The sequence below is a fragment of the Sebastes fasciatus genome, chromosome 13 (genome assembly GCF_043250625.1).
Source record: "Sebastes fasciatus isolate fSebFas1 chromosome 13, fSebFas1.pri, whole genome shotgun sequence".
NCBI lineage: Eukaryota > Metazoa > Chordata > Actinopteri > Perciformes > Sebastidae > Sebastes > Sebastes fasciatus.
Window position 1 is genome coordinate 15,594,532 of NC_133807.1, and position 26,672 is coordinate 15,621,203.

Genomic DNA, 26,672 nt, shown 5'->3' on the forward strand with positions numbered 1-26,672 from the left:
GTCTCCTCCTTCCTGTTAGAGGAGAGTGTGTCCTCCCTTGTCCTCCTCTCTCTGTGTTTAGCCTCCAGACTGGATTAACCGGAGTGAGAAGATGCAATGGGCAGCGGAGCACCAGCTGGCCGCAGTGCTGGCTCTGTTTGCCGCAGTGTTGTCCGGCGGGTCTCGGGCGGAGGTGATCGATGACATCCTGAGCAGCCTCTCCCGGGGAGCATCCTTCCTGGAGCGGCAACACGAGCATATCAACCTGGACGGGGTGGTCGGCTTCCTCATGCTGCAGGGTACGTGAACACGTCCTGGGCTAGAAAACAAGAGACTCCTCTCAGCTGCAGCAAACATCTGGAACATATCTGCAGGGTCACTTTCACACGGGGGTTGGGTCACTTTTTGGCACTACTAATAATAAAACTATTCACTGGTGAAATGGCACGTCCTGCTTATTATGGGAAGTTTTGAGGGGAAATATTTATTGTTTAAAAGTTCGTAAATTCGAATGCATGGTGAACAGTAAATTAGCAGAAATACAGAAGGATCACAAAGAACAATATGAGTCTTTGAATAGTAAAATAGTTGAATTAGAAAAACAAAACAACAACTTATTAAATACTGTTCTGGCCGGGTGTAAATCCGATCTATTATATAGAGGTATTCTGACTTCTGACATCTGTGCCCTGCATGCAGCCAGTGGAGAACTGGTTAGAATCCAGAATAATATGGTTACGGGTCTATCACATATATCAAACATCCTAAAAAGCAGGCCTTCATCATAGTGCTCAAATATTAGCTGATAACATGTCACCTCCTAGAAAAATTTTCAAATATAGTGATGACGCTGGGCGTAACGTTGCTAATGATGATAATGATGTTAATGAAGTTGATAGTGATGAAATCTCTCATGTCCAACATACTGTCGAAGAATATATTACCCATAGTGACCAAAATGCAATGGGCCAGGGGCTACCACAATTACCCGGTGTAAAATACAATACTGAAACTATCAGAAAGTGGGCTGAATTCACCAATGCTAGGCTTGATTCTATTTTAGGTGATTTGTCTACTATTATTCCCACTGTAAATATTCCGCTTTCTGATGCTGCTGCTGCTGCTGCTGCTGCTGTTGCTGTTGCTTCTACTTCTGCTTCTGCTGCAGAGACATTTGACATTGTGTCTGTCTGCCATGATTATAACAATGCTTTGATCACTGTTAATGATAGTGTTGATAATCATGATGACGATGGTCGTAACGCAACTAATGATGATACTGTCAATGAAGTAGACAGTGATGATGAAATCTCTCATATCACTCACACTGTCGAACAATATAACACAGTTAGTGACCAATATGCTATGAGACATGGTTTATCACAATTATCCGGTGTAAAATACAATACCAAAACTATCAGAAAGTGGGGTGAATTTACCAATGCGAGGCTTGATTCTATTTTAAGTGATTTGTCTACTGTTGTTCCTACTGTAAATGCTCTGGTTTCCGGGGCTGCTGCTGCTGCTGCTGCTGGTGCTGCTACAGAGACATTTGACACTGTGTCTGCCTGCAATGACGATAATAATGCTTTGATCAGGGCTAGTGTTGATAATCATGATGTGAGCAGCGCTACTGCTCTGAATAACGAACACCAGGGCTTTGTGGGTGACCATGTAGAAGCTTCTCCGCGTGTAGACAGTCTTAGCAGATGCTTACAGGATGGGGCGGGTAGACTTGTAGAAAACACCCGTGTCCCTGTTAGAGATATACAAGTTAGAAACATACCCGCATTTAATGCCTCTGAATTGCGTCAGCGTGTTGATTTTAGGGATATTAATCTTGATGATCCCGAGCAGGTGCCTAATCGAGTTAGAGAGAGACTGTCTGGGGTGCTAGAGAGAGCCTTAGAGGATTCCCCACCCACCAGTGTTTTAAATGTCATCTTGAGGGGCCCATCACTGGCTAGCGATGTACAAGCCGTCTTAAACGCAGATAATGAATACAATGTGGATTTGTTCATGGAGGAAATATCACAGGTCTTACAAAGCAATGATGATTCTATGACGGATGATGAATTGGAGTTTATTGTTACAGTTGCTAGGGATAGTTGTGGTGGTGGATCACATCGTCTGAGATTGGGTCAAGTTTCCTATGAGGAAATTTTGGCCAAAAAAGGTCGACATCTGTACAATCCTGACAACATGGGGGCCAACAATCTATGTTTTTCTATCTGTCTTGCACATTTTGTTAACAATGCTATGGCTGGAGATGAAAAATTGGAATATGCAAAACAGTTGTACACTGCAGTCGGTTTTGATCACATGCACAAAGTATCGTTCTCCGATGTCACCAAATTTGAGAAACACCTAGACATGAAAATAATAGTCTTCCATCATGGCTCTGCGCGTAAACGCTTGCAGTGTTTCCAAACATGCGACGCACCACACAAGCGTACAGTCTGGTTATACTTACACAATGACCACTACTATCTGATTGAAAACCAGACAGGGTTTTTCGGGGCTTCATATGTGTGTGAGTATTGCTATGATACGTATGAAACGCCTCTGTACCACAACTGTAAGCATAGATGCAATGTCTGTTTTACACAGGAGTGTCATACGTACCAAGGTCGCACGTTAAAGTGCCCTGACTGTAAACGCATATGTAAATCACAATTCTGTTTCACGCAACACAAAGTACCTGAAGTAAAACACAAAGTTATACCATGTACAGCATTAAAATACTGTGAGGCATGTGGAAAAACATACAGTCCTGGTAAAAAAAAAATACACAAATGCGCACCCCTTGTCTGTTCACATTGTGGTGAACAAAAATTGGAAAGCAGTGTGCCCCACGAGTGCTTTATCCAACCAATCGAGAAGGGTGCTCCACAGAGAAAGTACATCTTGTTTGATTTTGAGACACGTTTTCACGATGGCAAACACGAGGCAAATTTTGTGTGTGCAATGGATATTGATGGAAACAAGTTTTGTTTCAACACATTAAAATGCGTGGATGCCTTTGTGAAACGGTACAGACAGCCAAAATACCAGGGGTATACGTTCATTGCGCATAACGCATCTGGCTTTGACAACTACATTCTGCTTGAGTACTTTGTCAAACAAAGGATTACTCCTATGGTAATGATGAGAGGTAGCAGGGTCATTCTGATGTACGACCATACATACCGACAGAGGTGGATTGATTCGTTCAGTTTCTTACCCATGAGACTGGCCAAAACACCTGCTGCTTTAGGGTTTGAGGATTTGGAGAAAGGCTATTTTCCCCACAAATTTAACACTAGAGAAAATGAGCAATACAAAGGCTCATACCCCGACCCATCTCAATATGGGTACGAAACCATGTGTGAAAATGAGAAAACCTCGTTCATGCAATGGTATGACACAGTCCGAAATGAAACTTTTGATTTTCAAGAGGAGATTCGTCGCTACTGTGTTAATGATGTGGAGGTGTTGCGCCGGGCATGCACAATTTATCGTGAAACATTTCTTGAATGTACACAGCTTGACCCGTTTTCATTTACCACTCTACCCTCCAGTTGTATGGGTGTATTCAAAACACTGTTCCTGCCTAGAGACACTGTAGCCCTCACATATGAAGGTGCATACACCAAACAGAATAAGACATATTCAGATGTGTCTATGCAGTGGCTTGAATATGTGGCCCATACAGAAAACATTGAGATGCAACATCTCCACATCATTAACACAGTAGCGTGAAACAGAATTGTGATTTACATATGCGTTTACAGTCAGGGCACTTTAACGTGCGACCTTGGTACGTATGACACTCCTGTGTAAAACAGACATTGCATCTATGCTTACAGTTGTGGTACAGAGGCGTTTCATACGTATCATAGCAATACTCACACACATATGAAGCCCCGAAAAACCCTGTCTGGTTTTCAATCAGATAGTAGTGGTCATTGTGTAAGTATAACCAGACTGTACGCTTGTGTGGTGCGTCGCATGTTTGGAAACACTGCAAGCGTTTACGCGCAGAGCCATGATGGAAGACTATTATTTTCATGTCTAGGTGTTTCTCAAATTTGGTGACATCGGAGAACGATACTTTGTGCATGTGATCAAAACCGACTGCAGTGTACAACTGTTTTGCATATTCCAATTTTTCATCTCCAGCCATAGCATTGTTAACAAAATGTGCAAGACAGATAGAAAAACATAGATTGTTGGCCCCCATGTTGTCAGGATTGTACAGATGTCGACCTTTTTTGGCCAAAATTTCCTCATAGGAAACTTGACCCAATCTCAGACGATGTGATCCACCACCACAACTATCCCTAGCAACTGTAACAATAAACTCCAATTCATCATCCGTCATAGAATCATCATTGCTTTGTAAGACCTGTGATATTTCCTCCATGAACAAATCCACATTGTATTCATTATCTGCGTTTAAGACGGCTTGTACATCGCTAGCCAGTGATGGGCCCCTCAAGATGACATTTAAAACACTGGTGGGTGGGGAATCCTCTAAGGCTCTCTCTAGCACCCCAGACAGTCTCTCTCTAACTCGATTAGGCACCTGCTCGGGATCATCAAGATTAATATCCCTAAAATCAACACGCTGACGCAATTCAGAGGCATTAAATGCGGGTATGTTTCTAACTTGTATATCTCTAACAGGGACACGGGTGTTTTCTACAAGTCTACCCGCCCCATCCTGTAAGCATCTGCTAAGACTGTCTACACGCGGAGAAGCTTCTACATGGTCACCCACAAAGCCCTGGTGTTCGTTATTCAGAGCAGTAGCGCTGCTCACATCATGATTATCAACACTAGCCCTGATCAAAGCATTATTATCGTCATTGCAGGCAGACACAGTGTCAAATGTCTCTGTAGCAGCACCAGCAGCAGCAGCAGCAGCAGCCCCGGAAACCAGAGCATTTACAGTAGGAACAACAGTAGACAAATCACTTAAAATAGAATCAAGCCTCGCATTGGTAAATTCACCCCACTTTCTGATAGTTTTGGTATTGTATTTTACACCGGATAATTGTGATAAACCATGTCTCATAGCATATTGGTCACTAACTGTGTTATATTGTTCGACAGTGTGAGTGATATGAGAGATTTCATCATCACTGTCTACTTCATTGACAGTATCATCATTAGTTGCGTTACGACCATCGTCATCATGATTATCAACACTATCATTAACAGTGATCAAAGCATTGTTATAATCATGGCAGACAGACACAATGTCAAATGTCTCTGCAGCAGAAGCAGAAGTAGAAGCAACAGCAGCAGCAGCAGCAGCAGCAGCATCAGAAAGCGGAATAATAGTAGACAAATCACCTAAAATAGAATCAAGCCTAGCATTGGTGAATTCAGCCCACTTTCTGATAGTTTCAGTATTGTATTTTACACCGGGTAATTGTGGTAGCCCCTGGCCCATTGCATTTTGGTCACTATGGGTAATATATTCTTCGACAGTATGTTGGACATGAGAGATTTCATCACTATCAACTTCATTAACATCATTATCATCATTAGCAACGTTACGCCCAGCGTCATCACTATATTTGAAAATTTTTCTAGGAGGTGACATGTTATCAGCTAATATTTGAGCACTATGATGAAGGCCTGCTTTTTAGGATGTTTGATATATGTGATAGACCCGTAACCATATTATTCTGGATTCTAACCAGTTCTCCACTGGCTGCATGCAGGGCACAGATGTCAGAAGTCAGAATACCTCTATATAATAGATCGGATTTACACCCGGCCAGAACAGTATTTAATAAGTTGTTGTTTTGTTTTTCTAATTCAACTATTTTACTATTCAAAGACTCATATTGTTCTTTGTGATCCTTCTGTATTTCTGCTAATTTACTGTTCACCATGCATTCGAATTTATCAAATCGGTTGCCAATATCAACCCCACCCCCTAATGACAAATCCTCAGTGGCACAACAGTCAACCACACTTTGGGTACGTAATTGATCAGGATGAATTGCCTGTCGTTGTGAAGATGGCAACAGATCCTCGAGGTCGCTCCAGACGAGTAATTCTAATTGTTCTGAAGAACCAGGCTGTTCATTATCCTCCCCCACACACGTCTGTGTCGCAGGGCGTGTGTCAGAGGTTTTCTCCTCAAAATCAACAAGTGAATCAAACCAATCCTGCTTAAGATAACCACATGGTACACTCAAATTCTCCCCCCATTCACTGTATGGTTCCCACTCACCATGCTGAATGTCATCTTCTTCTTGAGAAATATCTGTCACAAGCTTTGCGGTCGGCTGTCTCTGCGCTGCTAATAACGACTTCAATTGATCCACGACAGCACACACGTCCTCTGCCTCTTCACGTCGAAGCGTCTCGGTAACCGAAGCCAACACAACTGAATCCAATGTTGACTCAATGGTGTCCTCATCAATCACCGGTCTGATGCAAGACATTAGGTGAAAAAAAAAAAAAAAAAAGACTTAGTACATATATAAAAAAAAATAATCGTAGATACAGATAGAATACCGTAATCTTATACATACCTTGTATGCACTAGAACCCTATGGCGCTCCTTCTCTTCCTTTTGCCTCTTTTTTACTGGGCCCGATTGAAGTCTATTCGGTCTTTTAAGCCTGCTCTTTGGTTCCTCAAAGTCCGAATCTTCTTCTTCTTCTAGATTCAAACACACACACACACACACTTTAGTATTTAGCTATAATAATCATATGTATTAATTATCCATGTATTATTTTAACATCTACATTATATCATGTACATACCTTTTGAAAGTTGGTTTAGGGGTTGTAAGATCCCTCTCCGCTGAAAAGGTGTTCCCCAGTAGCTGATTGAAGGCACTAGATGTAAAAAAAAAACAGAACAAAAATAAAATAAAAACAACATACACTTAGTCTAAAACAAAATAAAAAATAGTTCTATATAATGAACAAAATACAAAACAAGTATAATGAATTAAATACCTTCATTATCACCAGGTTGAAAGTTTTCAATACCTCTGTCGTGGCGGTTGCTACCACTGGCCATGTAACCTGATAAATAAAACTGTTAAGAACAACATTTTTATTTTACTATAAAAACAAACTGGTATTATTGGAAGAAAAAATAACTGTGTTAGATAAAAACATAAATAAAAATGGTTATACTTACAGGGAAAAGACGCCATTGGTAGAAAATGCCCCGATATGTGAGAATGCACGAGATGAGTTAGGAGAAAGTGTCCTCTTCAAAAGTTGGTGAAGTATGGTAAACACGACCGCAGCTGAATGGTGACTATATATACACCTCCTATAAGGTGGAGTTAAGGACATCTCACAAAACAAACATATGGTTGACAGGATCCATGCTGATATAGCCTACAAACAGTACCAACCACCACATCATCAAAAGCCATAAACATTTTGACCACTGCACACCGGGGTTTGCTTGATCTTTTATGAGTACTGTAATAAAAAAAGACACCTCTTGGATACAACGGAGTTCACATATAGGGATACAACTGTGTTTTGTTCACTGAACCAGTATCAACAGGAGGGGGTCTTCTTTTGTTTACTGAGCAACTGATAACATCTTGGATACAACCTACTTTTTTTTTTATCTGAATCAGGATCAACAGTATGGGTCTTCTGTGGAAACACCAAAAAGCAAAAACCCCTGGGCACAGGGACCAGGGGTTTGTTTGAACTTTTAATGATACTGTAATAAAAGACACATATTGGGATACAACTGTATTTTTTATCTGCATCAGGATCCACAGGATGGGGTCTTTCTTTTTTTGTTGTGGAGCAACTGATAACACCTTACAGCAGACACCTTTGGACAACTACCAATAATTAACATCAGCCCTAGGGTTACAAAAAGGACACCAGGGTCACCAAGGGTTCACCTGTATCCCCACACACACACGCGCGCGCGCACGCACGCGCATGCTCACGTGCACGCGCATTTCACATGCACGCGCAAACGCACCCCCTCTATACTACTGTTGACTATACTCTCAAACCAAACAGACACACTTTAGTCTCTTATTTTAGTTTGTAAGGTTTAGTGGGACAGTAATATATAGTGCTTTTTACTTTTTAGACAATTCAATATGTTTTCTCCAAATAATAGCTTACAATTGCGTTTTATTATTAATATTATTTTCACATTTTGTTAAATGATGAACAGTGGACAATCAGTAAATACATCCAGATTACAGCAGTTGTTTTAAATAAGAATACAGTGCATTACAACAGTGTGAAAGGGAGGAAACAAATACACAGACAAACATACAAACTACAGGCTAGCTATTTATCTCTCTCTTTATATACTATTTAAAAAAATGAATGAATGTCATGAATGTCTGCACACATTTTCATGACAATCCATCCAATAGTTGTTGAGATATTTCAGTCTGGACCAACAAACATAAGAAACAAACAGGACATGAATTCATGTAATAATTGTTGAATGTTAAGATCTTATAAATTGTCTGAAATGTCCATTTGCTTATAATTAGGGCTGTCAATCAATTACATAATTGCGATTATTTGCAAATTAATCACATCACATCATTTATATCTGTTCAAAATGTACTGTAAAGGGAGATTTGTCAAGTTATTAATACTCTCATCAACATGGGAGTGGACATATATGCTGCTTCATGCAAATATATATATATATTTATTATTGGAAATCAATCAACAACACAAAACAAATACATATATTGTCCAGAAACCCTCACAGATACTGCATTTAGTATAAGAAATATGCTCAAATCATAACATGGCAGTGTCATTGTGCTGACTTGACTATGACTTGCCCCAAAACTGCATGTGATTATCATAAAGTAGGCATGTCTGTAAGTGGTAGACTAGTGGGTACCCATAGAACCCATTTTCATTCACTTATCTTGAGGTCAGAGGTCAAGAGACCCCTTTGAAAATGGCCATGCCAGATTTTCCTCGCCAAAATGTTGTGCAAGTTTGGAGCGTTATTTAACCTCCTTCACAACAACCTAGTATGACCTGGTTGGTACCAATGGATTTCCTAGGTTTTCTAGTTTCATATGATACCAGATGTACACTCTAAAAAAGTTGAGTCTAAAGAAATTAGTGGCGTTAAAACTAATTTGCGTTAAAGCGTTTGACAGCCCTACTTATAACCTCTCACACAAATAAAACTTTATTTGTGGAGTTAATGTGTTTCCTCTAATCCTGATTCTGTTGTTTTGTGTCTCAGCTGAGCTGAAGGAGGCGGTTCGAACGTGGCCTCACAGCGACCCGGTCAGCTGGGCTCAGAGAACCACTTCCGTCGCTCTGGTCAAACGTCTCGACCTAAGCTTCGAGAAGGCCGTCGCCGCCCTTCAGCAGAACGACCCCAAATACTACAGCGGTGAGAAAGACTCCATTTCCCAGAAGTCCTGTGGTGTGAGGTTATCTGTGGTCGGAACAGTAAACAAACCCTTTAACTCAACCACATTATAAATACTTCTCACAAATAAAAGACTTTTACTTTTACTACATAAACACATGTTAGCAGTAGAATATACAACGGTGATGCAGGAAACAGAAAAACAAGATTTTTCACAATATGTCAATTAAGACAAAATCAGAGCCCTTTGATGACTTTTAACAGTTTCTATCATCCTCCCTCTCCTGTGTGTCACGCAGAGTTTGAGCCTCTGCTGACGTGGAGTTTCTGGTTGATTCCTCAGGAGTGGAGCACCACAGATCCCAGCCTGGTGTATTCCTCCACCATGACCACCGAGTGCTACGACGAGCAGCTCAGTGACAAATGTCTGACCCTGCTGCTGGGAACCTGGTACGAACACGCACCAACACCGAGAACAACACACGTAGTAACACGAAACCTTTAACCTTTACCGGATGTAAACCATAGATTATTTACAGTTAGTTTACTCACTAAAGTCTCTCTAGACAGCTTCCTCTGTCTGTCCAGCTGCCAAAATCTGGACCAGAGGAGCTCTGAGAAAATATAAATGTTGCTTCGTTTATCTTGGTTGCCTTCAGTTATTACTGATGCCCATCAGGTTGCCCTACCCTCTGATTGGTGGAGCTTGTTAGCGCCTGAGAGGATCTGCAGATGCTACTCAGGCCTAAAAATAGTACCTCATGTCCTCTGTATGTTTTTTATATTAAAAAAAAAATGTAATTGAAAGTTTTTTTTGATTTACAGTTATTATTCTCTGAAAAAGAGAAGGTAAACAACTTTGATAATCAAAAATAATCTTCTTTTATGGAGTAAAAATACCCAACACATACTTGTTCCAGCTGCTCAAAAGTAAGGATTTGCTGCTGTTTTTCTGTAAATTTTAATTAGAGTTTCTGACTATTTGTAGGACAAAACAAACTGTAACCATGCAAATTGTGAAATTGCATTTTTTTGTCCCACTATTTCCAGACATTTCTAACCAAAAGATTTATTTAAAAACAATGTTTTAGTGTGAGGGAACTGATGTGTGTGTGTCCTGAGCAGGAAGATGAACGGGACGCCCTGCATTGTCACCAAACCCTGCCGGGACACCATGACTCGCTTTGGCTGTCCGCACTACTCTCTGTCCCACCAGTTGCTCTACTTCATGATCGGAAAAATGGTGAGATGTTTAACGAAGTCATCCAAACATGATCAAATCACTGAAAAGCTTTTGTAACCACAGATTGAAGTTGATTTTTGGGCTATACGTTCATATGGACAACAGATTATCAATCATGCAGGTTAAAAATGTTCCATGAGAGAAACTTTTCTTGCAGATGTTTTAAAACTTTAAGAACAAACTGGTAGTAATATTGACAATAGGGTACAATGATCCTGTTTGAGTGAATACACAATAAAAAACTGTACTGCAATTCAACTTCTAAGGCACTCAGAAGTAAGTTAAAAGGCTTAAATTAATACAATGGCCTTACCCCTAGTTGGGCTAGAGGACAGGTCAGGAGGTCGGAGAGCAGGAATAGTTTGTAGTTTTTGAGAAACAAAGCATTGACTGACATCATGTCCTTACAGACTTGGCTCCTAAAAACTAAAACAAAGCGAAAAACATTCAAACTAACAGAATCTTAAAGGAGAGGAACGACATACATCATCTTTTAATATGTAGTTACCCTAAAAAAAAATCACCTGCACTGAAAATAAAAAGAGATCAATGATTTAGCAGAAATGAGCAGAATCATTTATAACCTCTGTTGACTGACTGGTGTGTGTTTCCGTCTCAGAGAGGCTGCACCAACCTGCTGAAAGGCGACACTCGAATGTCCCGAGCCAACATGACTGAACGCAACTACGAGAAGATCTTCTGCTCCAACATGATGAAGACCAACCAGGACATCATCAGAGACGGTCTCACCGAACAGACGGTGGACATCTTCATTGAAAACAGTCAGTTTTTAACACCTTTCTCTGCTGCTGGGCGCTGATGTTGCAATGGAACGAACAACTGACTTTCACTTCTTAGCAATATACCTTCTTTGATGCAAATGGCCGTGGCTTATATAGATATATTAGTCTTGACCTACAGAATCCAGGGATTTCTTTTTAAAATTTTGTTTCTGAGACTTATGGTTAAAAAAATACAGGCCAAAGCATAAAGTTCATTGTTATAGCGCCACCATCTGGCCAAATTGCACCACATTCGACACTGCACTCCCTTGGGTCCTGAGCAATACACCCGCCAAGTGTGAAGAAGATCGGATGAGCAGTTCTCGAGATATGCAAATAGAGATCCTTGCTTTATAGTTAGATGGTAATACTAGCAGGTAGCTAAGACAGCGAATTAGCAACATTTTAATGTTTAATGTTAACACGCACACAAACCGCTCTCCAGTTATAGTCGTGGGATTCAATACTTTCTTTATTCTAGTGCATCAATCTGCCTTAATGTGTCTTTTTATGAGATATTGATGCTCATGTCTAGAGGAGTACAGATAGAAGGGAAACTGCAATGTGAACAAATGTCCATCTCTTGAAGCTTGCAGAGTATTTTGACTGACCTGAGTTCCTCTGCTCTCTGTCAACAGTCCTGACTTGTGGATTGGCTGGTTTCTCCGACTTCTACAAAGCCGACTGGCTGCAGCATATCCTCAGGCTGCAGGACGAGGAAGTGGGCTGCTTTGGGAGAGACAGTGAGTGTTTGAACAGCAGTTACAAAAACAAACAGTTAAATGCAACTTAACCTGAATCTGAATTTTCAAATTTTTACAAGGTAGCATGGCTGTTAAATTAAAATTTGAAGATTCATATTTGGTGTTAATCGTATCGTGGGTACACAATGCCTTAAGAGCTGAATTATTTGGGACCCATTAAAAGGACCTTGTCTAACTCTGACTCTTCACTCCGACTGTGGTTACACTGATGCACAGTTTGGATTTTAACCAGGTGGTTCCCAGTCTGTTTAGATCAAAGTTGATCTCCTTTCTGTCTCGTATATTTATACATAAATGAGCTCCAAAACAGATCTAAAAATATCAACTTCCATGTTCTTTTAATCACAAGTTTTTTGTGACAAAAAGGATTTTAACTGGTGGTGTTAATAATAAAGATTTAATTGTTACATAGCAAGTGTGTGTGTTAACAGCCTGAACCAGACGAAGGTCATTACCTGATATGATGGATTAACAGTTTATCTCCTCTGCTGATTGTTTTCTCAGGGAGCATCGTCTCTCAGATCATCGGAGATGAGCTGCTGGAACAGCTGCAGCCTCACAGGAGAGTGAAGAGGAGGGAGAAAATACTTCCAGGTATAATAGTTTGTGACTGACAGACCTAATATAATAAAATATAATATAATATAATATAATATAATATAATATAATTAGGGCTGTGAAAGTTAATGAATAATAATGCGTTAACGCAAATTCGTTTTAACGCCACTAACTTCATAGTTTGTTTCTTTACTTCAATTCCTTCTTCAGCTGACCTGGTTTCCACTTCTCTACTTTCACTATCTGTACTTTTACTTTTGAGTCAGAGGTCATTTAACTGTTAATACTTTGAATACAGAACTTTGACTTGTACAGAATGTATTGGAGCATTTTATGACTGTGGTTTCGGCATTTAAATTATTCCCTGTCTCTTTCTGTCTGGTCTCTCAGATGGCTGCTCCAGTCACATGACAGCAGTGGCTGTCGGCGCTCTGGGAGGATACCTGAACTACTACCTGAAGGAACAGGACATAACGAAGAGGCCGCTCTCCTGAACGCTCCCCACCCTCCTCCTCCTGCGTTCACACGAGTTATAGATCATCAGGTAGAGACGCTCTTCACGGCTGGACTCCCGACACAATATGTTGCTTTATGAACATGAGTCGTAAGATGATGAAAATGCTTAATAAAACGCTGCGATGTGGCTATGTTACATTCTATGATGACAGATATGGATCTAATTAATCCCAAACATGACGTCTTTTGACAGTAGTGATGCTCCAATCTAGCAGATTATTACAGATAATTTGAGTAGTTAAAAAATGGTAAATCTGATCTTCAGACCGTTTATGTTTCTGTCCATGTGGAGCTGGACATGGTGATGCCGCTGTGGTCTCCAGATACAGTCAGACAGGCGGTGTCTGCAGGATTTTATTTGGCTTGTGATGCAACAAGATTTTTTTTCTAAATAAGCATGAGTGATCCAGCGTGTCAGATTTATCTTTTTGCCACACAGCCTCTTAATCAATTTCACGAGTTATTGACTTGCAATTTTTAGGTTGTAGCGGGTTCAGTTTTAGAGCTAGAGTGAAGATACTGGTATCATACGAAACTAAAAAACCTAAGGAATCCAATTATACCAACCATGTCATACTAGCTTGTAAATGAAAATGGGTTCTATGGGTACCCACGAGTCTCCCCTTTACAGACATGCCCACTTTATGATAATCACATGCAGTTTGGGGCAAGTCATAGTCAAGGCAGCACACTGACACACTGACAGCTGTTGGGCTTGAGTTTGCCATGTTATGATTTGAGCATATTTATTTTTGCAAAATGCAGTACCTGTGAGGGTTTCTGGACAATATTTGTCATTGTTTTGTGTTGGTAATTTTCCAATTTCCAATAATGAATATATACATACATTTGCATAAAACAAGCATATTTGCCCACTCCCATTGTTGATAAGAGTATTAAATACTTGACAAATCTCCCTTTAATGTTAATATTGGACAGATACAATTTTTTTATTTATTTGCGATTAATCAGGATTAGCTATGGACAATCATGACATTAATAGTGCTTAAATATTTTATTCGATTGGTAGCCCTAGTTACAAGTGATGAATTAAGGGAAAGTTATTGTATTTTATAACCTGTTTTTTATTCTTATAGTTGTGGTTGTTCTGCGTATTGGTCGTAATAACTTGACACTTGTCTCCTTGGTCATAGAGAGGCAAGTAGAAAACATACACTGAAGCATACTGACCTTTAGTGGTGGTTCTTACAGGGTCTTTTTTGCAGGATCTGTCTGCAAAAATGCTTAAAAACAGGAATTAGTTAATGATATCAGCCATTAAAAGCCTGATTGGAGCATCCTTATTTGAAAGGCCAAAAAATATTTACTGTATAGCTGGGTCATCTCTAGTAATTCTCTGAGCATGGAGAGCAACATTTTGTTTCTCATCAACTACAAACGTTGAACTTTTTTACCCCTGAGACGAGCTCTGGGTATTTGCTTACACTTGGGTTTGAAAAATTGACCTTTTGGAGCTGAAAATTGTGGATTTGAAGGTCAAAAATAGGTTAAATGATCAAAACGAGATAATTTATGAATTCCTCAACAAAAAACTGCCAGAAACCAAGTACTGTTCAGAATTGTAGGCCAAAACATTGAAAAGATGAATTTCGCACATGGCTGATGGTAGCCATTTAGCATTTTTGCGAGGGGCTAAATTAGTTTTTTTTAATTTTCATAGATGACAAATCCCCTGAGAAACGGACCTCCGCTCTTCACGGTCACAGAATTGCTGGAGAAGACCCAACTAGTAGCTTTAAAGAAAAATATTACACAGAGCTGTTTTTCTGTCAAAAATAATTATTTTATTTTAAATTATGTTTTTGCTTTTCTCAAGTATTTTATGTACAGAATATAAAGAAGGCAGCTGTACAACCAGCACTGACCAAAGAGGATATATGCATGAACTATGCATGTCTGTATATGAACTCACATACAAAACGTTATCATGTATTTCATGTTAGCAGAATAAACAACCAGTAAAACTAAGTCTGCTGTATTTACACATGTTATCCTCTCTAACAGTATATAAGTAGTACAGATTATACAATACAGTACAACATTACTGTGAAGTGGAGCAAACAGGCCATAAAGTGAGAAAGAACACAAACTGATTATGTAAGATCTGTTGGAGCCAGCTCAACTGGACTTCAAAATAAAAGCTTCCCCTGGGGTGTGTGTGTGTTGAGTCCAGAGGCTGCCGGAAGGAAGTTGGAAATGGTTTGGCTTTGAATGTCTTTAAATCAAAGTCATTGACAAAACGTCATCGCTGGCTGCAGTCAGTGATGTCACTGATCTGGTAAAAACCTCACACGTTACAGTGGCACCTGTGTGATAATGATGATGTCACTTGTTCCTGCCAATGACCTCGTAGAACAGCGCCTTGAGCAGTCGAGCCTCGTAGGTGACGGTGTTCTTGCCGATGTGGATGCGGTTTTCCTCCAGAGGCTGCTCGATGATGGCGGGAACCTCCTTACCGTACGCTACAGGTGAGACAAACTGATGTCAACTCAAACTGAACAACATATAAAGGCGTCTCGCGTCTCCTAGAGGCTGAAATCCTAACAACACCCCACATTATGAAAGTGTTCCTGAGGGATTTTGCTATACATCAGACTGGCAATACCTCATCCAGAGTAGGCTAGGATTCTATCAAGTATGCATAGAGGTCTGGATCATGGGATGCTAAATCTGAGCATTCAAAAACAGAATGTTAACAATAATTTAAACACTGATCAATCAGTACATCTACAAAGGGATCCTGTGTTTCAAACTGACACCACTGTCAGTGCAGCGATCCAGCATTTTTACAGGTGTGTGTGTGTGTGTGTGTGTGTGTGTGCTGCTGCTGCTCACCCTCACAGTGTTCCAGGAACTGGATACACTCCTGTACCACAGCGTCCCTCAGCATGACCATGTGTTTGGACATGTTCTCCAGCAGAGAGAGGAAACAGCGCTTGGCGTAGAACCATGTGTCCGTCCCCAGCTACACACCCACACAAACACACACACACACACACACACACACACACACACACACACACACACACACACACACACACACACACACACACACACACACACACACACACACACACACACACACACACACACACACACACACACACACACACACACACACACACACACACACACACACACACACACACACACACACACACACACACACACACACACGCACACAGAGACACACACAGTGTTTAGTGTTCCTTGTTGTTGCACAACACCGTTGTACTTACACGCATCACAATGTTTTAAATGCAGCAACATGAATTCCTGCTGGCATCTTTGTTATGTTACGGTTTGACTTCACAGGAAGGTACGTGGCAGCGACTTCTTCCTTCTGTTGGAGGGAATCAGAGTTCAGATATGACGGTCAGGTTGTGAGAGGCTGGCGTGACTGTGTGGCTCGCCAGGCCTCACATTCCTGACTGTGTGGTGATGATTGTTGTGAGGATGAAAGGGAAAGGAAACTCTCTCAGGGGATGACGGCTTGTGTTCTCAGCTGGAGCTCAGTGGACTCAGCTGCAGCCAGAGTCTGCTGTTGAGACTGGATGAGATCAAAAGGTTCCAAAAAGAGCAGGAAGGCCTCAGCAAAGAGTCCTGGAGGGCTCAGATGGTTATTGTGATCCTTGTGTTTTCAGGTTGTCCGACGGAAACATTCTCGTGATATCTCAGGAACGCCTGGAGGGAATTTCTTCAAATTTGGCTCAAACGTCCACTTGAACTCAAGGATGAACTGATTACAATTTGGTCGTTAAAGGTCACCGTGACCTCACAAAACATCTTGGGCCATAATCAAGAATTTATATGCGAATTATGACAATCTGACACAACAGGATAAGATGATGATGTGATGACATTTTGGACAGATTTGGATGTAAACTGCAACTTGACTGAGCCAATAATAATGATGATTGTTGTGTATCCAGATGCTTTCGGTCGGATATAGAAAGTGTTTGAAAGTTAAAAAAACGCTCGATTCCAAACAGCATCATTTTTACTGCATTGCAATCCCAGTCAACAGGGCCTAAAGCTAAAGCACATTTTGTTTACCACCTTTTTTTTTCTTTTTACACAGTATTTGCTAAAGGTTTTTTGAATGAAGGTAAACAAATGTACTCCCCGTGTTATTTGTCAAATATTTGTTATAGGTTTTTCCAGGTAGAAAAAGCCTGTTGGGCAAATACTCTGTTTAAACTCTTTAAAGTGTCACGCTGACTCAATTGTTAAGTCAACGTTAAAGGCTTTGGTTAAAGACCATTTTGGAGGGACAGTGTTAGGGGAGGTGAGGTGTGTGTGTGTGTGTGTGTGTGTGTGTGTGTGTGTGTTATTTAAGCATTGCTACCAACTCTCTGAAAAAAAAGCCCAGAGATCAATGAAATGGCTCACCTTCTTATTATAAGGCTCCAGGCTCTTGATGACACGAGAGATGCCAAAGTCGTAGTTCCCCTTGGCGCAGTACAGCGTCCTGAACGAAAAACACAACTTCAGACTTAACAGTGACTCTTTCATGAAGATTATTTTAATCATTATCTAATGTATTTGCATTGTGATTGATTGGAAATTCATTTTTGACCTTGAAAAGAAACAGTATATGCAATGAAATACTCTAAACTGAAATTGTACTAGTTTTTCCAGAGCTTTTGACCATATCCCATCTTCTTCCTTCCTCAGTGAATGGAACTGACACTACTTACAGTAGGTCAGTTGATGAGTTAAATTTTCTGAAGAAGGCAGTGGGATATGGTTAATAGCTTCAGAAAAAGCTAGTAAATTAACCTGAAGTTACGATTAGATTAGACGATAAGATTAGTTTTGAAAGCCAGCATGTTTTTATCTCACATGAAAAACGCACAGACACATGCCTACATACAATGAACACTTAGGCCCTGCTCGGACCTGGTATTAACATGCGTCCTCAGTGATCCGATCACAAGTGGACAGGTCTAAGTACAGGTGTGAACGCACCCAAGACGCATTGAGATCCAATCCCAAGACGCATTGAGATCCGAGTTTGCATAATCCGGTTGAAAATCAACATTTATTTATGCGCTTGAAGATCCAATCATCACTAAAGCATATGTCATACAAGAGAGCCAATAAAAACAAATAGAATGGTCAAAGTTGACATTTAAGGTGTGTTGATTGATTCAAGGCGTCAACTCATGCCTTGAGTAACATGCAAGAAAAACATTAAAAGTTAGAAGTTGTCGGTAGCTACCAGTAGCCTTTGAGCGGCACGGTGAATTAAATTGTTCTTTCTCAGTCTATAGCTAGCTAACTGATTCATTTGCTTAGTAAGTAAACAAAATCATTTAAAACACAAACTGGTTAAAAACAATAACGCGTTTGGTCTTTGCAAACAGAAATGATGTATGCGTTTATCTGCATACAGAGCGGGGAGGTGAGACGCATGTGGAGACGCATTCTAATACCAGGTGTGAACAGACGTACTTAGAGTTGTCCACTTGTGATCGGATCACTCAGGACGCATGTTAATGCCAGGTCTGAACAGGGCCGTAGTCACACATGCACATATACAGTGTTGTGGTTTCAGACTTGAACACTGAAAGATTTCTAAATTCATGAGGTGCCTGGAGCAGAAATAAAAGAGCAATGCAAAGTGTAATCAGGTTTTTCCAGCAGGTTTTTAGTTAAAAGCAGCGGCAGCAGCTGGAACTCACCCGATGACCAGGTTGACGATGCAGAGGTGGAAGACCTTCTTGTCGGGGTCGTCGTAGGAGATTTGCTCCTCTTCTTTCTCGATCTTCCTCATCAGCTCTTCAGCCTGTTAGACAACAGGAGGAGGAAACAGAGGAGAGGCAAGACTGATTTATACTGTGATAATTAACCCAACAAAAGTTATCCCCATACAAAAAATGAGTGGCGTTAAAATGAATTTGTGTTAACATGTTTTTATTGCGTTAACTTTAAAAGCCCTAATAGAAACACTCAAGTAAAGTGCAAGTAACTTAAATTTGTAGAGTACAGTCCTTTCCACCACTGTATAAATCTAATCATTACTCAGTCTTTGTACAGTACCTCTTCATTCTGGCTGGTCAGGATGTAGGACACACACAGGTTGGCCAGGACCACAGCGCTCACATTCAGGATCTACAGTGGAACACACACAGACACACACACGCACACATTTTTTACCGAATATTTCCAGCCAACACACGGACCTTTAAGAAACCTTTGTTGAAATGAACCCAGGGTGCAAGTTTCCTGAAACTAATCTTAGGCTTATTAGTGCTATTCAGAATAGAACATAATTAAAATGTCTTCAACAACATCAATCACATTAGAAAATACAAGCTTAACTTTGGACATTTTAAGACTATTCTGTGATGTGAGGAAACAATGTTGCTCTGGTAAAATGTGTCACTTTTCAATGGAAATGGTATGGTAACACTCAGCCGAGTTTATTGTGACTTCATTTCCTGAAAGTGGACAAAAGTCAAAATTGTTAGATGCCAGAAAACGACACAAGCACCACTGCAAAACAAACAAACAAACAAACAAACAAACAAACAAACAAAAAAAAATAAAAATCCAACACAGCAGAAAATCATTGAAACAGTTATCATGCACAGTTGTGAAGACACTGCAGAGGGATAAATACAGAGCTGTTTGCTCTCTATTTTTACCGAAGGTTTGCACTTGCAGGGACACTCCTGAATGTTACACTGCTCCACCTGGACAGAGAGGAAACTGTCAACGTTTGGTCCTGACCTCAGACTGTCAGTGGTGCTGATTAACAGCATTATATCTGAGCGTTTACTTCAAAATGCAATAAAGTAGTCAAGTGTCTGATGTCTGATATGTACGACAGCATATAACGGCCATTATGGATAAAAACTAAATACAAATTACAGAGCTGGGGTAGAGGGTAGTTTTCAGAGAAAAAATCTCAGAATTTCTGAGATTAAAGTCGTAAATTTACGAAAAAAAATAAATTTGGATAATCTCTGAGATTAAAATGGGGAATTTACCAGAAAAAAACTCACAAATTTACGAGAAACTCCGAAAAAAGGTTGAGTCAACCTTGCAAAGTGAAGCGATGTGGTTCCTTAACAAAAAAAAAAAACACTACTTTTTTCCCCCTAAATTTGTGACTTTATAATCTCATACAATATTCACATTTTGTGTGTTCTGTTGGCACCATAACAACTAACAACAATAACCATTTTCTTTTGTACTAGTCAAATTACCACGGAAAGCAGCTCAATGTCCGCTATACTCCTGTTTTAGTTCTATGATTTCCCCCCCTCTCCCTGCTCCGTAAGTTATTTATTTTTTACCTACAATGGCCCTAATACGCCGTCGTAGATATGCATTTCTTACCAATAATAAAGCTCACACTAATATCCTAAATCTCCCTGCACACATTTATGTTTTTCATGAACGTGGCCTGCCGCCCCGAAGGACTCACGTTGTCGTAGTGCTTCTTGACGATGGGCTCGTAGAAGCCGATGGCCTCCTTGTACTTGTTCTGCATGAAGAACACGTGGGCTACGTTCAGCTTCCAGGTGTCGTCCTCGTTACAGACCTCCGCCGACTTGCGGAAAATCTTCTCCACCATCTGGAAGTTCTCCCGGTTCCAGTAGATCTTGGCCTGGGCCATTAGGACCACAATGTACCTGGGGGACAGGACCGGGCCAATTACATGGGGAACAGGTTTTTGTATTTCACCAATGGTATGATCATTTTCGGATGTAATTTAACTGGAAGTGATTGTCAAAGGTTTCTTTTTAAGCTTTTCTTTATGCTTAAAGACCAGGTGTATATAGGTGGGCTGTGCAGTTTTTCATGTTTCATGCATAAAGCAGCATATTTGACCACTCCCATGTTGATAATGTTATAATACAATACTTGACAAATCTCCCTTTAAGGTACATTTTGAACAGATACAAAATGTGTGATTAATTTGCGATTAATTGCGATTAACTATTCTAATCGATTGACAGCCCTAAAAAATATATGATTTATATGTATTAAAATGCTTAAGTGTATATTAGCCAGGTGTATAGGTGGGCTGTGTAATTTTTATGTTTCATGTTAAAATATTAAAATATTGGTGCAAGATATCAATGAGCCATCTGTTTCAAATGCTTGACTGTACTGTAGGTGTGTGTATCTGTGTGTGTGTGCGTGTCCTCACTTCTCCTGCATCAGGTCGTAGTCCGCCAGAGCTTTCTTCTGTATTTCATCGTCTCTAACCAGCCTGGCGTCCTCCACCTTAGAGAAGACGGACAAAAACAACATTCAGCCAAAGCTCTCTGAGCCTCTTTACATCAGAATTTACTGTTTATTTATAAATACAGCAAACTGAGAAACCTCCCTGAGAGGTCCACTTTTAAGTCAGTGCTTGAAGTGAGCCGGTACTCAGTACTGACACTTCTACATTTTACTCCTTGGCATACCGTGACTTTTTCTTGGGTATCGGCACTTCTCACAAGCTGCCGGTACTCTTCTCTGCCCTCTCCATATCTGGATCTCTGTGAGATTCATAACTTCCTCCATTATACAACGCAGCGCCAGCATTTTTGCACTTTCATGTATGAACATAAAAACAATGTGGAGAGCATCTGGACGAAGCGACACATGGCACAGGGGGAGGGGACGCAAGAACGAGGATGCTGTAATTTATCAATTTATCAATGTTGACGTCCTTTTTGTAAAAGAATTAGTGAACAGTTTGTCAAAAAAATTTTTTTATTTGTGAACAAATATAATTAATGAAACATATAAGATTAAGTTTCCTGAATCTGTTCTTTTGATTTACAGAATATGAATTTACAGGGAAAAAAATTCCAGAAGAATTAAATGTTTAGATGAAGGCTGTAATATGTGTAAATAATAAAATTATTATTTTATATCAACTTTTGTCTTTAAGCTTTTTTGGTATTATCTACAGTAATAATAATAATGGTCCAAAATGATGTAATTCATCATTTTAAGTAAAGGTTGGGAGGACCCCCAATCCCAATATCTCCTAGTCATTTTTACTCACAGTAGAAATTTTGAATGTAATGCCGATACCGGCCGATACACACGCCAACATGTGAATAAGGAGAGTACTGCACTTAATTTTTTCAATTTCAAGCACTGATTAAGTGTAAAATGTGTTTTTTTCACTATCTCCTTTAAGCTACGGTAACTCAGGATCCAGTTAAGTGTTTTATTATGACTTGTCTGGAACGGATCAACTGACAGATTAAGCCAATTACAGGATGACATATGTCTAATATATATTATCTCAAAATGAAATATAGATAAATAAACATATGTACAGTACATTACATAACAAATAAGAAAGAACCAAAGAAAGCTCTATGAAGGTGAAGAGTGGAAGAAGAAGAAGGAGGTAAACAACCTGCTTGGCTAGCTTCCGTAGCTGCTCTGTCACTTTGCTGTTCATCTCATCAAACTTCCTAAAAGCCTGCGGAATCGACAGATGAAAAAACACAACATGTGAATGATGAACTTGAAGCTGCACTGTGAGAGACTTCTGTGTAAAAAATAAGTTGTGTCTCAGTGGGTCACGAGCTGGACACAAAGACACTGCAATGAAAATGTAAAGAGGGACCTGCACACTGAGAATTAAAGCTCGATAGAATTCTTTGGTGACTTTGACCAGTTTTGTCAAGTCACCTATAAAGGCTGTTTTACAAAGGTGTGCAGGTTCCTCCCAATACCTTTATTCCATTTCAAGTAGTTTAAACAGGTTTGACCAAATGAAACCGATTCATGTATACAGTCCAAACTGTCCAAAATTAATCCATCACCAAATGCAAGCTTTTATGCAACCTAAATTGAAAGGCTTGTTAGTTTTTGTTCATCACTGTGACAAGTGGACATCCTCTCAGCTACAGTAGATGCACCAATTATTTTTAAAGCTACATTAATGATTTTTTTAACCACTTGGGGGCAGCTGAACACGCTGGAAACACAAACGTGATCATCACCTTATAAAGTTGTTATGGTGAATTTGTGATTAAACTGTTGTCTATTTACTAGGGCAGTCAGTCGATTAAAATAGTTAATCACGATTAATCACAAATTAATTCCACATTTTTTATCTGTTCAAAATTAACATTAAAGGGAGATTTGTCAAGTATTTAATACTCTTATCAACATGACAGTGGACAAATATGCTGATTGCCCCTGAGACACTCAAGGGACCCCTAAGAAAATGGCCATGCCAGTTTTTCCTCGCCAAAATTTAGCGTAAGTTTGCAGCGTTATTTAGCCTCTTTTCGCGACAAGCTAGTATGACATGGTTGGTACCGCTGGATTCTTTAGTTTTCCTAGTGTTATGTAGTTTCAAAACTGAGCCCGCTCTAATCGTAAAATCAAAAGTTTTGTTAATACATTTGTGGTGTTAAAACAAATTTGCATTAATACGTTACTATCGCATTAACTTTGACAGCCCTACAGAAGATTTACAGTTGTTTGCTGAAAACAGCTGCTTAGTTAAACTGGAAAAGAGGTTCATCGGAGCGCAAAGACTGAATCAAACAGTCAATGTGTAAAATAAACACAAAACAATGAGCTGAAAGACACTAAAACACTGAGGAGAACTGCAGGGTTGGTGATAATTCATTGTGGGTTCATAACTACTCCTATATTACACACACAGTCATTTAAACCATTGTTAACGTAAACATATTGATTAACGTGGCTTTGATTATAAAATGTTTTCAGTACCTCCTCTGGTGCTGTTTGGCAGGTCAACAATCCATCAAGAAACTCATACATGTACTGGAAAGGACAAAAACACATGTCAACTTAAATATGGATCCTGTTATAGGAAACCTGTCAGCGTTATTGAGTTGTTTGTGCAGCCAAACAGACATAAGGAAACATATGAGTCGGCCCAGTAACTTACCGGCGAGAGGAACTTGTAGGTGAGATGTGCGTTCTCTGCCAGGACGTCAGCTGCCAGGTCAAAGTACTGAGAGAGAGAGAGAGAGAGATTGAGTCAAGCAGTGACATTAATACCATTTTAATGAAAGACCCACACCTCTCTGCAGCTGTCTGTGTGTTCTGAGCCCTTTCCACTAACACTCACACCACATGAGTCCAAATCCTTTTCGAAACACTGCTACTCCCTGCGTGGACCCTCACTGGTGTGCCGTATGGTGGAAAATGCTGACACAGTCCATTAGTGAAACAGAGGGGTGTCATGTTTCTGAACCATAATTCTCTGTATAATGAAGACAGCTCCACAGGGTGAAGATATGTTCAATCTAATATCATTCAGTGTGAACAAGGGTATGATCAGGAGTTGTTGGTTTATGTAGCTGCCAAGACTGATTAAAAGTAACTTTTCATTTACTGAGGGAAAATAAATGACTGACCATGAAAGAACGAATGAACATCCAAACTATCCCTTTAACAAGGACGTCAGCCGCTGTCGGAAGCCAGTTGTGTATCAGTGTAAAACAGTTGTCTTGTGTTCAGTGAGCTGCGTAGACGCCCCAATTCAAAAAGGCCCAGTGTGGGTCATCCTCTTAATGGAAGGAGCATTACACAAAGTGTTCAAACCGTACAAAACCAAGTCAAGTGGACAGGGGGGAGCATGAACTATATTTCCAGATTCTGCTGTGAGGACTGCTCTGGACTGTGTTAATCATGTGTTATAGATAGGGCTGTTAATTGATTTAAATATTTAATTGTGAATAATTGCAAATTAATCGCACATTTTTTATCTGTTCAGAATGTACCTTAAAGGGAGATTTGTCAAGTATTTAATACTCTTATCAACATGGGAGTGGGCAAATATGCTGCTTTATGCAAATGTTTGTATATATTAGGTACTGCATTTAGTATCAAAATATGCTCAAATCATAACATGGCAAACTGCAGCCCAACAGGCAACAACAGCTGTCAGTGTGTCAGTGTGCTGACTTGACTATGACTTGCCCCAAACTGCATGTGATTATCATAAAGTGGGCATGTCTGTAAAGAGGAGACTCGTGGGTACCCATAGAACCCATTTTCATTCACATATCCTGAGGTCAGAGGTTACAGGACCCCTTTGAAAATGGCCATGCCAATTTTCCTCGCCAAAATTTAGCGCAAGTTTGGAGCGTTTTCTTGCCTCCTTTGCGACAAGCTAGTATGACATGGTTAGTACCAATGGATTCATTAGGTTTTTCTAGTTTCATATGATACCAGTATATTCACTCTAGCTTTAAAACTGAGCCTGCTACAACATACAAATCGCAAGTTGACTTCTTGCGTTAAGAAATTAGTGGCGTTAAAACTAATTTGCGTTAACGTGTTATTATCACGTTAACTTTGACAGCCCTAATTATAAACAAATCTGCCATCTGATTTATTTGTTAATCTCCTCTGTAGTCGAACTGGGATGGCTGTAGCTCAGTGGGTTGAGCGGGTCGTTAACCACAAGGTTGGCAGCTCGATTCCCCTTTTCCTACTGTCTGCATGTAGAAGTGTCCTTGAGCGAGACACTGAACCTCAAGTTGCTCCCTGGGCGCTTTACAGCAGCCCACTGCTCCTAAATGCTGAGAATGGGTTAAATGCAGAGGTCAAATTTCGTGTATGTATCTGTATGTATATGATGATTGTAATGAGGCTTAATTTTTTATTTTTTTTTAAAACACATTCTCACTGACAGTGAAATCCGGGATGTTTGGCTTGATCGTGCTCAGTGACCGCCTGTTAGACAGATGAAGGTATTTTGTGTGAATGTGGATGTTTTTCACTTTGGGGGTAAAAAAACACACTTTTGTCAAACTGCCAGAGGCGGGATATGAAAGTTCTGTGTAGTAATTGAGCCCAGCAGTTGTTGAGCAGGTTAGGATTCCTTTCTCAAGCGTACTTAAAGCCACAGTGGATCCAGACCACCTGTAGCCTGCGGGCTGGCCTGTTGTGTACCTCGTGTTTGCAGTAGAGCAGCAGCAGGTTTTCGAAGGTGACGGGGGGGAAGGAGGGCTGCTGCAGCAGGAAAGCCAGCTTATCAAAACCCTCCGACGGCTTTGTGTCCATGTTCAGCAGAGCCTGGTTGTGGAGAGTCACTGGGTCCAGCTCCTGACAAAACACATAGTATATAGTATGGGGTACACTATGTAAAATACTGCATTCTATATACGATGAGGAAAGAGAGGTCATTCTGACAAAAAAAAAGTTTGAGAGTTTGTAGTTTCTTTAAACAAAGCATGAACAAATTCAGTAGTATTAAAATCCACTAGGGGGCACTAGCTGTCCATTTCTCCCAGGTTAAACAGACAGTCATGACTCAGTTTCAGACTGGACCAAGGACAGGGCCCCATCTGTGCATTAATTTTAACGAAGCAGTTTCAAGACGATAAAACTCTCATCATTACCTCCGTGTAAGCCTTCACACCTATGTCTCTATTCTAATATTCTATTAATCTCTGTTATCTCCAGGCTGTTAGCGGGGCAGGTCCA

The 26,672-nt window shown here is 40.2% G+C and overlaps 2 protein-coding genes and 1 long non-coding RNA gene across 3 annotated transcripts in view; 1 reads left to right on the plus strand and 2 right to left on the minus strand.

The window, feature by feature from the left end:
• On the plus strand, positions 1-15,194 carry c13h16orf89 (chromosome 13 C16orf89 homolog). The gene is made up of 8 exons (XM_074655784.1): positions 1-278; positions 9,211-9,363; positions 9,642-9,792; positions 10,468-10,585; positions 11,205-11,367; positions 12,006-12,110; positions 12,636-12,725; positions 13,080-15,194. The coding sequence occupies exons 1-8, from the start codon at positions 92-94 to the stop codon at positions 13,181-13,183; spliced, it is 1,071 nt and encodes a 356-aa protein (XP_074511885.1). The 5' UTR covers positions 1-91; the 3' UTR covers positions 13,184-15,194.
• On the minus strand, positions 6,385-7,053 carry LOC141780518 (uncharacterized). Its single transcript, XR_012596683.1, has 4 exons — positions 6,951-7,053; positions 6,753-6,827; positions 6,516-6,645; positions 6,385-6,411 (listed from the first exon to the last, which is right to left on the minus strand). It is a non-coding gene; the product is annotated as an uncharacterized LOC141780518 (long non-coding RNA).
• The window catches only part of ift70 (intraflagellar transport 70), a 17,821-nt gene continuing 6,136 nt past the window's right edge, over positions 14,988-26,672 (minus strand). Inside the window, exons 9-19 of the mRNA XM_074655783.1 lie at positions 26,139-26,291; positions 24,124-24,189; positions 23,943-23,996; positions 22,609-22,674; positions 21,394-21,470; positions 20,665-20,872; positions 19,272-19,343; positions 18,914-19,017; positions 17,619-17,697; positions 16,062-16,191; positions 14,988-15,688 (exon numbers count right to left, since the gene is read on the minus strand). Of these exons, the coding sequence (XP_074511884.1) occupies positions 15,552-15,688; positions 16,062-16,191; positions 17,619-17,697; positions 18,914-19,017; positions 19,272-19,343; positions 20,665-20,872; positions 21,394-21,470; positions 22,609-22,674; positions 23,943-23,996; positions 24,124-24,189; positions 26,139-26,291 (1,146 nt within the window). The 3' untranslated portion in view covers positions 14,988-15,551. The remainder of the gene's footprint in view (positions 15,689-16,061; positions 16,192-17,618; positions 17,698-18,913; positions 19,018-19,271; positions 19,344-20,664; positions 20,873-21,393; positions 21,471-22,608; positions 22,675-23,942; positions 23,997-24,123; positions 24,190-26,138; positions 26,292-26,672) is intronic.